Source organism: Giraffa tippelskirchi, chromosome 12, assembly GCF_054371585.1.
Source record: "Giraffa tippelskirchi isolate mGirTip1 chromosome 12, T2T-mGirTip1v1.2.pri, whole genome shotgun sequence".
Taxonomy (NCBI): domain Eukaryota; kingdom Metazoa; phylum Chordata; class Mammalia; order Artiodactyla; family Giraffidae; genus Giraffa; species Giraffa tippelskirchi.
Window position 1 is genome coordinate 136,013,722 of NC_137286.1, and position 13,711 is coordinate 136,027,432.

General features: G+C 45.7%; 1 protein-coding gene and 1 long non-coding RNA gene across 2 annotated transcripts in view; one reads left to right on the forward strand and one right to left on the reverse strand.

The window, feature by feature from the left end:
* Window positions 1-6,735, reverse strand: LOC145530201 (uncharacterized). The gene is made up of 3 exons (XR_014071542.1): window positions 6,588-6,735; window positions 1,559-1,668; window positions 1-1,271 (listed from the first exon to the last, which is right to left on the reverse strand). It is a non-coding gene; the product is annotated as an uncharacterized LOC145530201 (long non-coding RNA).
* Window positions 6,736-6,775: 40 nt separating this feature from the next.
* LOC145528654 (uncharacterized) overlaps window positions 6,776-13,711 on the forward strand; it is a 66,087-nt gene continuing 59,151 nt past the window's right edge. Inside the window, exons 1-3 of the mRNA XM_081547301.1 lie at window positions 6,776-6,780; window positions 6,831-6,921; window positions 7,474-7,804. Of these exons, the coding sequence (XP_081403427.1) occupies window positions 6,776-6,780; window positions 6,831-6,921; window positions 7,474-7,804 (427 nt within the window). The remainder of the gene's footprint in view (window positions 6,781-6,830; window positions 6,922-7,473; window positions 7,805-13,711) is intronic.

A 13,711-nucleotide genomic window follows, 5' to 3' on the forward strand; every position in this document is an offset into this window, starting at 1 on the left:
TTCAGAATGAGAAGAGAGCTTTTTTCCCAATAAAGCGTGAGAGGTAGGAGTTTGGTCTAGAGCACATGCTCTCCCCCAAACCAGCAGGGCTGTTTTTATACGATTCCTGTCACCTGGGAGGGGGTGAGGTTCTTACAGGAGGGCTCAGCTGTGCTGCTTGAAGCTCCAGATCACAGTGCTGGAAGCGGCATCTCTGTGCACGGCCCTCTGAGCTGAGGTGTGGCCATTTCGCATCAGGGCATCTGGTCTGAAAGGCTGGGTGCAAGGCCTCTGCAGGAGGCACTCTGTGAGCAAGTGAAACTCAACTCAGCACAACGAAGAAGAAATAAGGTTAGACTATTTGATGAGCAGATTCTGTGCTTTCTCCCCAGGAACTGTTGACGGGCTTTGTGGTGACACGTCCCTCTTCTGTCCCAATCCTTCTCCTTTTCCTGAAGGTGCTGAGGGCACAAGTCTCGCTCCTGCAGCTGCTTCCTGCTGAGTGTGGGGTTATCAGGCTCTGGGGAGGAACAAGACTTCTCGCCACCTGTGGATGTGTCTGGTGCCCCTGGGCCTCGGACCTAATTGCTCTGTCCCTGTGAGACCGCTGTCGGGAGTTTTCTAGATTCTCAGGGTCATGGAGGGGCCCAGGAAAGGCACAAACCCAGGGGAGCTCGGGTGGCCCCATCACGTTCCCCAGGTCAGGCAGCCTGGTGTCTGCAGGCTAGTGTCCATCTACGCCTCCTTCAGTGAGGCTACATGCATCCTCGTGAAAACAGCTCCACATACCACCTGGTGCACAGACCCCTCCCCAGGCAGCGAATGGGTGACCATGGGCAACTTGGTCCCCAGGACCATCCCAGCCAGGGAAGCAGTGGACTCATGTCACACTAGAAGTCCAGGCAGGTCTCATCGGCCAACACTGCAAGGGTGGCTGTTACCTGTTGTATATGGTTCCTTCGGCCAAGGTCTCTAACTTCCCTGAGTGCAACAATTCTTACAATTGGTCATTTGCTCTTTGGGGACACACTTTCACTGTTTTCTGGAAGAAAAGCTTCAGGTCAGAGAGATGTTCACACAAGTAGTCAAGGGGATCCATCTGCTCCGGGTTGTCTCCTCATAGGTTGGTGCTCAGGGCCCCCTTCTGTCGAGTGTGACGTCCCCACGGAGTGACCTCCTGCAGCTTCTGGCTGATGGCAGTTGGCATCACCAGGTGGGGTCCGCTTTTCTCAGGAGTGATTGGTATTGCAGGCTGCTGGTTTTTGGGTTTTTAGATCCACCTGGTCCTCTGGCTGGAAGAAGTGGAGGGCAGGTTAGTAGGTGCAGCCTCACCTGGTTACCATAGTTTCTCCTACCTGGAGGGCATACTTGAGTTGTTTCATTTCAAAGGGTATAAAATGTCTCCTCTTTAAGGCTTGGGGAGTGAGTCTACCATAGATGAGCTCAAACACACTTGACTTTATCCTTGTGAGCAAATTACATGCAGAGCAAGGGAATTGGGAGTAATTTAATCAATTCTTTTGAGTCTTCTGGCATAGCTTGACTAAGTTCCTTTTAAGGTCTGGTTTGATCTCTCTACTTTCCTGGATGAGCAGGGTCTCCAGGCTGAGTGTGAGGTCCATTTTATGTCCAAGGCACTTGTCATCCCTTTTGTCACTTGAGGCAGGAATGGTGGGCCATTATCACTTTCTGTTGACAAAAAAGCAAACAGTAATCAAACTAAGAAAGAAGAGAGAATTTTATTCAAGCCAAATGAAGGAGCTAACTCAGGAAACAGGTTCTTAAAAGCTGTGAGAACATCTTCACTGATCAGGAATTAAAGATACATTTTCATACATTTTTGAGACAAATTATGTACCAGGTTGACAGGTTAGCATCATATCCATAGTTCAAGTGTTTTTTTTTAATCTTTTTCTAAAAATTACTCATGTACAGACAAGCCTTTGATCCATGTGACCCTTTGTATCCCTGTATGAGATGAAAAAGAAGCATTAATCATAGAATTATTACAGTGCTGGCTTCTGAAGAAAGGGGCCAGCTTTTTCTCACAGATTTCATCCTCCTGCTTTGAGGAGGTCTGGTTAATGTGTAATGTAGATGCACGTTGCACTTTGGGAAAGGCCTGCCATAAATGGAGCATGTCAGTTGTCATTTTTTTTCTTCTGTTATTTATAATTTTCCTCCTCATAAGGATCCTGGAAGCCCAAACTTAGGGGTTCTCTCTCTTACTTTAGCCACTCTGCCATATCAGTTCTAGTAGGGAACCCTTCTTCCCAGTCTGAACAATGTCCACTAGCGCCTAGAGACACCTGAAGTTGCCCTGTGCTGTTGGCATGACAGTGGGTCAGTCTGCCAGTCTTCTCCAGGATGCGTCCCTCTGGTCTGAATGGGGTCTGGGTGTTCACTATGCAGAATTGGGCATGTCTCAACTATCAGACTAGCTATACTTTTCATGTCTGGAGTTACCATGAACTCACCTAACCGATTATACAGAGCTTCCCTCCTATAATGAGTTCTTATAAGTCTCCCCTGATGGTTTGAGAAGCTGAAGTTTGGGGAAAGAACTATGGCTCATGTTCAGTAACTAGCCCCACATGGCCTCCTAGATCGCCATCTGTTAGTGAACCAAACTTGGTTCAAGCTCACGGTAAAGCCAATCTACTGACATCAGGTGGCGAAAGAAAGTGCAGCCTTTATTGCAGGTGCCAAATAAGGAGTAATGCTTAAAAACCAGGAAAACACAAATGGATTTTAGGAAAGGGTTTTTAAAAGCAAGGTGAGGGAGTTTCAGGGGATGTGATTAGCTCGTGCACAATTCTCTGGTTGATGGTGAAGTAACAGGGGGTGTCACAAGGGTTAACATCAATTCTCAGGTCCCAGCTGGGTCTGTATACCACTTGCTCACGGTCATCATGCTTAATTTCTTCCATCTGATGGGGTTTTAGTATCTGCAAAACAACTCAGGGATGTGTATCAGACACTTTATGTCCTTCAGGGAGGAACTGAAGAGTCTGTGACTGTTGTATGACTGATCTACTGTTTAATTTTGTTGCTGTTGTTGCTACATGTTGATCTTTCAATTATTAATTTTTAAGTCAGCTTTTGATGACTCAGGGGAGACCTGGGAGACTAAAGTTTTCCTTCAAATAAGAAGCACACAGAGGACATGGACTGGGGAGTAGGGAGGTCTATCCCAGAAGGGTCCTGCTCAGTTACATGCTGAAGCCCCAATTCTCGGCTTTGTCTGATTCTTTGCTTGTATATCCAGGGGAATAATTGGCTGGATCTAGCCTCTTCGTTATGAGGGGTGATTGCCAAGTTACTGATTCTAGGGCCACTCTTTTGGCAGGTGTTTCCCTTTATTATCTCTGTACTCTTTTCGATGACCCCTACATTGAATCACTGCCACTTTTTCCAGAAGCTGAGCTTCTTCTACGAGTCCTAATATGTTTAATCCATATTTTACCTGATTCTTCTCTACAGTAAACATACCTTTTTCTTTCCAAATAGCTCCACGTGTGTGTGGGATTCATATGCACACCTGGAATCTGTGTTAACATTTAAGATCTTCCGTGTCCCGAGTTCTAATGCTCAGGTGAGGGCTGTCAGCTCAGACTTTTGAGCTGAAGTCCCTGGGGAGTAGGCTTCATTCCTGTATGTCTGGGTCTAGGAGGTCACTGCGCATCCCACCAGCCTTTTTCCTCTCTTATAAAACTCGGAGCCATTCCTCTTCTGCATTTGGGAGAGACTCACTTCCTAGGTCGGGCAACTGGAATAGATCATGTCTGCAGTTTCTATACAGTCAGACTCTAGGGACCCTCTTTCTATGGGTAGCAGGATTTAGTGTGTGGCAGGTTTTTATGGTAAACACTAGGTTATCTAAAAGCATAACCTGAACTTGAATCGACCTTTGGGGGATAGACATTCTATTCCCTTAGAAGTTACTAAAACTGAACCTGGTGTGACGACCACATAGAGATTGTCTGACCAAACAGTAGCTTTTTCAGTCTCCTTTAGCAGGGCTGTAGTAGCTGCCCACGGGCATGGAGGCCATTCTTTAGCAATTTGATCTATTTAGAGAAATCAGCAACCACCGGAGTAAGGAGCCCCAGCCTGACCTAATTTCCCAAGGCGATTCCCCCTCTCTCTCGAATGTAAAGGTCAAAGGGTTTAGCTGAATCTGGAAGGGCCAGGGCAGGGACCTGAAGTAATGTATGAGGGTTCCAGTTTCTTCACATCCTCAACTTGGTTATGTCTTTTTAGTTACGGTGTTGAACCTTTTAAGATCAGTAAATAAGTGCAGATAATGGTCTTAGGACATCTCCCCCAGGTTTGTAAGCTCTGTGCCCTGCTTATCAGTTGTGCACCTAGACGGCATTCACTAAATATCTATTCAATGAATGAAAAAAAAAAAATCCAAACCTTTTATTTGTATGTTGCCTTAGGTTTTAGGTTTTTTACAAAGTGCATTTACAAATTCTAAGGCTCAGCATAACACTGTAGGATGTAAGAAGAGTGGGGATTTCCTGTTCTAGACCTGGGAAACTTGGGTAATAATTGAAGCATTTAGATTGGCTTCATAGCCAGTCTTCTCTGTACTATTTAACACTGATTTTTCAATATGTTTTTTAAATACCTTATTAGATAATGTTCAGAAAAGAATAACAAGAGGTTTCAAAAGATCTTAGTTTGAAAAAAAAAATACAGCAGAACCTCCAGGGACTGAGTGTATTTGGCAGTTTGGAGACAGCTAATTATAGTTCTGGGCTTCCCTGGTGGCTCAGTGGTAAAGAATCTGCCTGCCAAAGCAAGAGATTTAGGTTTGACCCCTGGGTCAGGAAGATCCCCTAGAGAAGGAAATGGTGACCCACTCCAGTATTCTTGCCTGGGAAATCCTATGGACAGAGGAGCCTTGTGGGCTACAGTCCATGGGGGTCGAAAAAGAGTCGGACATGACTTAAAAACTAAATAACAATTATGGTCCTGAGATAGTTGTGGGGACTAGAGAGAACAGTCCTGGGTCTGACAAATGAAGTCACTAGACTTCCAGCTTCAGCAACCAGTTTCTTCATCTTTGAAGCAGAACTAGTAGGTGAGCATTTACAGGGCTAGAAAGTGTAAGGAAATTCAAAGAGAACTGTAGATCAGGTGAGGACTAGTTATGTAGGCTGTTGATCTGTAACATATGCCACTGTTATTTGTCCAGGCTCTGAGCACATGACGAAGGAAATCATAAGGCAGTCTCTCTCTCTCCCCATGTTCCCCTTTCCCAGTCTAAGAGGGCAGCAAAAAGCTAACAGACACTGTAGTGCCCTACACAGCACAACATGCCAAAGGCCTGTCCCCACAGATAGCATTCATTCATCCTTCAAAAGCATTTGAGCTCCTCTAAACTTCTGTTGCCTTTCTTTAGGTCTTTGTAGCTCTTTGCAGGTCTTTATAATCTGGGCTAAATTCTGTTTTGTGTTGGCCACAGGTTGTGTTGTCAAACCCAAGTTCCTGTACCCAAGGCACAGTGATGCTGTATAAACTGAAATGTTCAAGTTCTGAGCAGAGAAAGCTTTATTGTGAGGGTCAAGCAGGGAGTACAGGGGCCCTGTGCTTAAAAGACCTGAATTCCTAGATGGATTTCAGGGGGAAATTTTTAAAGGGGAGGTAAGGAAGACAGTCCAGGATCCTAACTGAGAATTATATTTTATTCAGCCAACTTGCTGAGGACATAAACACCATAGATCAGAGATAGCTCTAAGGGACTGTTCCCAAGAGATAAGGGAGGAACCAGGATATATAGGGGATTTTGCAATAAAAACCAGGTAGTCAGAGCATCAAAAAATTGTGCTTAGTCTCTCAGTCACGTCCGACTCTTTGTGACCTCATGGATTGTAGCCCGCCAGGCTCCTCTGTCCGTGGGATTCTCCAGACAAGAATACTGGAGCTGTCATGCCTTCCTCCAGGGGGTCTTCCCAACCCAGAGATCGAACCCAGGTCTCCCACACTGCAGGCAGTTTCTTACCGTCTGAGCCACCAGGGAAGCCCAAGAATACTGGAGTGGGTAACTTCTCCCTTTCCAGGGCAACTTCCTGACCCAGGAATCGAACCAGGTTCTCCTGCATTGCAGGCAGATTCTTTACCAGCTGATCTACTAGGGAAGCCCTGTTAGTTAAAGAAAACCAGACATCTGGTGCTAGTAGTAAAGAACATGCTTGCCAGTGTGGGATATACATAAGACTTGGGTTCGATCCCTGGGTTGGGATCCTGTCTGGAGAAGAGCACGGCAACCCACTCCAGTATACTTGCCTGGAGAATCCCATGGACAGAGGGGCCTGGTGGGCTACAGTCCATGGGGTTGAAAAGAGTCAGACACAGCTAAAGCGACTTAGTACGCATACATAGACATCTCAAGTTAATGAACTAACAGTTTTTGTTTTTTTTTTTTTTTGACCATACTGAGAGTCTTGTGGGATCTTAGTTCCCACCCAGGGGTTGAAGCCATACCTATGGCAGTGAAAGTGCAGATCCTTAACCACTGGACAACCAGGGAATTCCCTATCGCTTTCCTATCTCTGGGAAGAGTCGGGGCTTATTGAAATTTTTCCTTTCATATGCACCATAAGTGTCCAGGGCCAGTGTACTCTTTTTCTCCATCCGGAACTCCCTCAGGGCACATACTAGGCTGATGGCTGTAATGGTCGATGGCTTGATGGCCGCGATGTCCTTGGGTCACTGATGCAGGAGGCGACATTCTTAGTCCACAGTACAGCGCTCAGCTCGTGCACTCTTCTCTGCTTGGTTGATTATGAGGTAACACAGTGGTGTCACAGGAGTTGTCAGCATCAGTCCTTAAGCTCCAGGTGGTCTGGGGGCTACCTGCGCTGTGGTCATCTTAGAGGTAACTTCTTCCACCTGGTAGAAGTTTTAGAATGTGCCCAACAACTCAGGAATGTAAGCCAGAAACTATGCCCTTGGAGAGGAACTAAAGGTTATGTGATTGTAATAGAGTCAACCTGCTGTTTAAATTTGTTTCATTACTACAGGTTCACATTCTTTCAATTGATTATTTTTGAGCCTGCCTCTTATGACTCAGGGGAGGTCTGGGAGACTAAAGCTTTTCTACAAACAAGAGGCAGGCAGAGGGCAGGCATATTGGTATTGGTGGGGGGTGGTGGTGGTGGTGGCAGGTTGGGGTGGGGGGTCCGTTCCAGCAAAGTCCCACAGGGTCTTGCTTGGTTACAGTCGGGGACCTCCCACTTCCCCTTGTTTGGTCCTGATGAGGACAGAGTGCCCAGAGGGCGGGCTGTTAATGCCTTTGGCAGCTTTCTCTGGGTCTTCCCTGAAGCTAGGGGGCGGTTCAGAGCAGCAGAGGGCTGGGCTCAGAGCGAGCTCTTCAGTCGAGTTTGCAGCCAGGTGCAGGACCTGCTTGCTGAGCGTTTCGCTTACCCGCCTCCATCAACTGCTCTGGCTCCAGCTCTCACATCTCCCCGTGGCTCTGGGCAGATTCCGCCCGGCCGTCCCTTCTTCCCTCAGCCACGCCCCGCCTGGGCTTCCAGCAGCCGTGGCAGCGCGGGTGTTGAGCAGACGCCCCCGAGACGACCCCTGAGAGGCGGTTTAGCTGACCACCGGGCGGGCAGCCGGCGCTCCTCTCCCAGAAGCAGGCGGTTCTCGGGCTCTCGCCGAGCGGACCGGCGAGGCGGCCGGGTCTCCAGCATCCCCGCCGGCGCCTCCAGGAGCAGCGTGTCCCGGTTCCTGGCAAGAGGCAGCCGCTGTCCGCGGAGGAGAAGCCCACCCCGCTGCAGGACGCGAACCTCCGCTCGCGCGCGTTTGTCTGGTGAGTGCCCCCCTCCCGGGCTGTGACACCCCCGCCGCCGGCGCCTTTGATGGGACAGATGTCGGGGTGAGATCGGCTTCTTGCGGTCTGTGGGGTCTCAAATGGACTAGACCCCCTCCCCAACCCACCCTTAGCCGGCTTCCCCCAAATCGGTCAGGAATTCTCAGTTCTCAACTAAAGCTGCCCCTTTTTTCTCCCCTAAACAAGCAGCCTGTGAACAGCTTCCTGTATCCAGTTAGTGCGCTGCGCGGTTGCCATCTTCCAACAATGTCCCCACCTTTTCCCAAATTCCTTAGATGACAGCTGCGGTCCAACTCCACCGTGACCCCTTGTCCTTGTCTATGTCCATGACCATGTCTCCCGCCCTCCCTTTGTGGCTCTCACTGTATGTCCTGGAACCTAGTTGTGGCAAATTTCACACAGATAACTCACACACATACAATTTTATATTTAATGGAATAGAACACTGTTGTTGAACACATTTTGCTCTTGCCTGGGACACACAGCCAGGACTGTGTCCAGGTGATTCTGGTGGAAAGTTGAGGCTGGCTTCTGCCTTAAGCCACTCCTTCCACTGGCATTGTTACTTCAGTGTTAAGTTTTAACAGTCCTGAATTGTATTAATATTTGACCAGCCTCTTTCTCTATTGTGAATATTTCACTTCCATCTTTGGGGCATGGGGTCCCTGAAGCCGGTGGGGTCTTATCTGTATGCCCAGCCTTTAGAGAAGTGGTGCCTGGTCTTGATACAGGTGGGGCTTCCCTGGTGGCACTAGTGGCAAAGAACCCTCCTGCCAATGCAGGAGACATAAGGGATGCGGTTTCGATCCCTGGGTCAGGAAGATCCCCTAGAGTAGGGCACAGCAACCCACTCAAGTATTCTTGGCTGGAGTATCCCAGGGACAGAGGAGCCTGGCGGGCTACAATCCATGGGGTCGCAAAGGGTCGGACACGATTTAAATGACTTCACACACACACACTCTTAATGCAGGTGGTGCTGCCCAGGAGTCCTGTGGTCCTGAAACTGACAGGTCCCTAAGCTGGGAGGAAGCATACAGGTGGATAATGGCTTGGAAAGGTGAAACTTTTAACTAAAGTCATCCATCCAATAGCTGGAACTACTAACTAGGTGGACTTTAATCACACTTGGGTGAGAGATGATTAGATCTTTTGTTACTGGACCCTAACCCATTCATCTTTCCAAAATTCTATTTCCTTTTATCACAGGACAGCTTGCAGGATCTCCCAGGGATCTCTCCTTTGCTTTTTTGATCATGGTGATTTGTGTGTATAGTTACATTTGTTGGCCCTTAAGGAAAAAGAGGCCAAGGAGGAATATGGGTGTGAATAATGTAAATAACAACAAAGTAGCCAGACATCTCCTTAAGGCAGGGCAAGGAACTCTCTAGGCCGTGTTTTATTTGTGGATTTTCAATAATGCATATGAATAGAAATGGGAAGTTGAGGATTTCTTATTGATTTTGGTAGACACCCATTTCCAGTTTTCCTTCTGGAGGGGAAGGAGCTAGTAGCACCTCGCATCTCACACCTGAAGGCACTGAAGCAGAGAGGCCGAGTAAATTGCCCGCATCACACAGCTAGTAAGTGGTGAAGTTGGATCTCAAAACAGGCTATCGTCTCCCAAGCCTGTGTTATCCTGTATGTTACTGCTGTACTGAGCTTCTTCTATTGGGACACTTGTTCTTAAATGCAGGGAGAAGGTGATTCCAAACACACCTTTGGTCTTGTTGGCAGGAGTCTCTCAAGGGAAGTTCTTTAAGTTCTTGCTGTTGGAGATGATGCTCATGAAACATCTCTGTAATCAAGCTCTAGGGCGGCTGTTCTCAGAGTCTGGCTCTCAGACCTGCAGCATCCTCATCACCTGGGAGCTTGTTAGAAATGCAGATACCCCCGCACTCCTTCTAGACCAATTCTTTAAAGTTAAGAGCCCTGTGGGATGGGGTTAAACAAGTTCCAGGAGATTTCTGATGGAAGGTGGAGGCTGGCTTCTGCTTTAAGCCACTCCTGCCGTTGGCATTGCTCCTTTAGTGCTAACTTTCAAAAAGGGTCCAGACTTTGTGAAGTTAGTTGTTGCCATCTGTATGTGACGTCTGAGGTAGCTTAGTGATTTCCTTGTGCACCTCACTTGCTGACCCGGGAAAGTGAAAATGAGTCCAGCTAGGAAGTGCCGCCCAGACTCATAGAGAAAAACTGTTTTTTCATCTGTTCTTTGGGTATTTGCTTTCTTCCCAAATTTCATCTGCTTTCGAAACTTGTAAATGATGCCAGTAATTAGCTTACTGACTTTTATAAAAATGACCTTGAAACAGAAAGTGGGGTCTGGCTGCTCACCTCTCAAAAGCCAATAAAGAAGCAAAGTTGGTGGAAAGGAAAGTTTGCTTTATTTTGGATGCTGTCACAGGGGTATCGGGGAGGGCAGATGCCAGTCCAAAGTCTCACTCCCTACCCCTGTTCCCCGACAATCAGTGGGCAAGAACTTTTATAGGCCAATGGTGGGGCTCCATGGAGAAACAGCAGTCAGCTCTGATAGACATCTTGAAATTGGTCACTGGTGGTCTGACTAGTATCATCTTGATTGTTTTATGTACAGTTAATCTTCAGGTCCAGGGTTGATTTGTTCCCATTTCCTTGAGGCAGTTCTCAAAATTGTGGCCGCTTATATCAGAGCTACAGTCTGGTCATAGTATGGTTAACTTCTTCCACCTGGTGGGGATTTCAGTATCTACAAGACAGCTCACAGGACATGGTTCCCAATAGGAGGAACTAAGGGTCCTTGAATTTGCTTACTAACTTAACTATCGTTGTTTTGTCCTGTTTGACTGTTTTCCTTTGCTTCTACTTTTCCTTTGTTTTCTCACTTCTCTGATTAAACTTATCCTTTGGCTAAAGTTTTCCTATAGACAAAAGGCCATTGGAGGACCTCGGGGGGAAGGCCCGTAGGGTCCTACTCCATTTCAGCCTCATTGGGGTTTTACTGTTTTCACAGTTCAGTTTGGACTTAAGGTCTAAGAGGAGTCATACATTATGGCTAGTGGTGGTTATAAACTTTAGAAAAGAATAAGTATTTTTCTATTTCTGTAAGAAATTTAAAACTATAGCAGAAGAAAGGGCTAAGGATTTCTTTCTATTAGCCAAATATACTTGCCAATATTTTCATTGTTTCTTAGTCTTTCCCCTAGAAATCTTTATGCACACCTGCACACAACCACATTCTTTACTATAAAACTAGACCGTTTTGAATCCTGAATCTTTCTTAATTTTCTGTGGTTTACATTTATTTATGGGCATTAAATAGTCTTTGAAACATGGTACTGTAATTTGTGCATTCTTTCATTTTTGTTTAACACAGTTTATTTCTGATTATGATGTGATGTGTATCCATGGCGATGCTTTTGGTACATTGTTCCTTTATCTATATTCCCAGAACTAGGATAACTGGTGAAAGGCCACATGTTTTCCATAGGGTTTGGAATTTTCCCTCCTAATAACTGTTTGTGTGCTTATTTCATTGTCAACTTTGAGTTCCTGAATTACATTTTTTTTCTTGATCTAAAGTTAAAAATAATATCAACCAGTTTGAATTTATTTGACTTAGAGAGATGGAACTTTTTGTGTCTACTGACCATCTATTTTTGGCATTGCTTTTCTTTGGGACTGGAATGAAAACTGACCTTTTCCAGCCCTGTGGCCACTGCTGAGTTTTCAAAATGTGCTGACATAGTGAGTGCAGCACTTTCACAGCATCATCTTTTAGGATTTGAAATAGCTCAACTGGAATTCCATCACCTCCACTAGCTTTGTTCTTAGTGATGCTTCCTAAGGCCCACTTGACTTCACATTCCAGGATGTCTGGTTCTAGGTGAGTGATCACACCATCGTGATTATCTGGGTCGCGAAGATCTTTTCTGTATAGTACTTCTGTGTATTCTTGCCACCTCTTCTTAATATCTTCTGCTTCTGTTAGCTCCATACCATTTCTGTCCTTTATTGTGCCCATCTTTGCATGAAATGTTCCCTTGGTATCTCTAATTTTCTTGAAGAGATCTGTAGTCTTTCCCATTTTATTGTTTTTCTCTATTTTTTTGCATTGATCACTGAGGAAGGCTTTCTTACCTCTCCTTGATATTCTTGGAACTCTGCATTTAACAAAGGTCCATCTGGTCAAAGCTATGGTTTTTTCAGTAGTCGTGTATGGATGTGAGAATTGGACTATAAAGAAAGCTGAGTGCAGAAGAATTGATGCTTTTGAACTGTGGTGTTGGAGAAGACTCTTGAGAGTCCCTTGGCCTGCAAGGAGATCCAAGCAGTCCATCTTAAAGGAAATCAGTCCTGAATATTCTTTGGAAGGACTGGTGCTGAAGCTGACACTCCAATACTTTGGCCACATGATGTGAAGAACGGACTCATTTGAAAAGACCCTGATGCTGCGAAAGATTGAAGGCAGGAGGAGAAGGGGATGACAGAGGATAAGATGGTGGGATGGCAATACCGACTCAATGGACATGAGTTTGAGTTAACTCCAGGAGTTGGTGATGGACAGGGAGGCCTGGCGTGCTGCAGTCCATGAGGTCACAAAGAGTCGGACACGACTGAACAACTGAACTGAACTGACCATCTATTTGTTGTTTTTGAATTGTCTCTTAATGGATTTTTTCCTATGAGGCATTTATAGTTTTGAAATAACTTGCAATAATATTTGTAATACTTTGCCAGCTTTTCACTTGTACTGTAATTTAGTTGAGGTTTTATATTACATATCATTAATTATATTGAGCCTCTTTTTCTCCTGTTGCTTTTGTAATGTCTTTTTTTAAGATCCCAGCATCATCTAAAATTCTGTGTTTTATTTTAGCTCTTTTACCCTTCCTTTTCTAACAGCAAAGGCAGCTAGAATTTCGTTTAGTGTTCAGTATAAGATAGACTCCATTTTGTCCCCCCAAACTGCCCCCTTTCCCATCATGGTTTATTGAATAATTATATTCCTCAGTTCTGAACTAAGGTGCCCCTACTTTTTTTCCTAAGCAAGCAGCTTATGAACAGCTTCCTTTATCTAATTAGTGTCCTGCACCTTTGCAGTCTTCCAGTAACATCCCCCTTTTCCTATACTCCTTAAGTGACAGCTGCGTTGCAACTGCATGGAGCTCCTTCTGACCCAAGTCTATGACCACGTCTCCCTCCCTCTTCTCTGTGTGACACTCACTGTATATCCTGATACACAGTTGTGACAAACTTCATGTGTATAAAAAGGATAATTTTTTTATTTAATGAATGGGGACACTATTCTTAAACATGTTTTGCTTCTGCCTGGGACACACAGCCTGGAGTAGGGTGTGTATTTGACAAGCCCCTTTCCTTCCCTGGTGGGTCAGATGGTAAAGAATCTGCCTGCAGTGTAGAAGACCTGGGCTTGATCCCTGGGTCAGGAAGATCCCCTGGAGAAGGAAATGGCAACCCACTTCAGTATTCTTGCCTGGAAAATTCATGGACAGAGGAGCCTGGCAGGCTATAGTTCATGGGGTCACAAAGAGTCAGACATAACTAAGCAACTAACACTTCCTTATTGTGAATATTCTGCTTCCACTCTTGAGGACCACCTTGGGGATGAGGTCCTTGAAACCTCTGAAATCTTTTTTATTAATTTATTTTTTAACTGAAGGATAATTGCATTACAAAATTTTGTTTTCTGTCAAACCTCAACATGAATCAGCCATAGGTATACATATATCCCCTCCCTTTTGAGCCTCCCTCCCAATCCCACCCCTCTAGATTTATACAGAGCCCCTGTTTGAGTTCCCTGAGACATACAGCAAATTCCCATTGGCTATCTATTTTACATATGGTAATACAAGTTTCATGTTACTCTCTCATTTCACCCTCTCCTCCCCT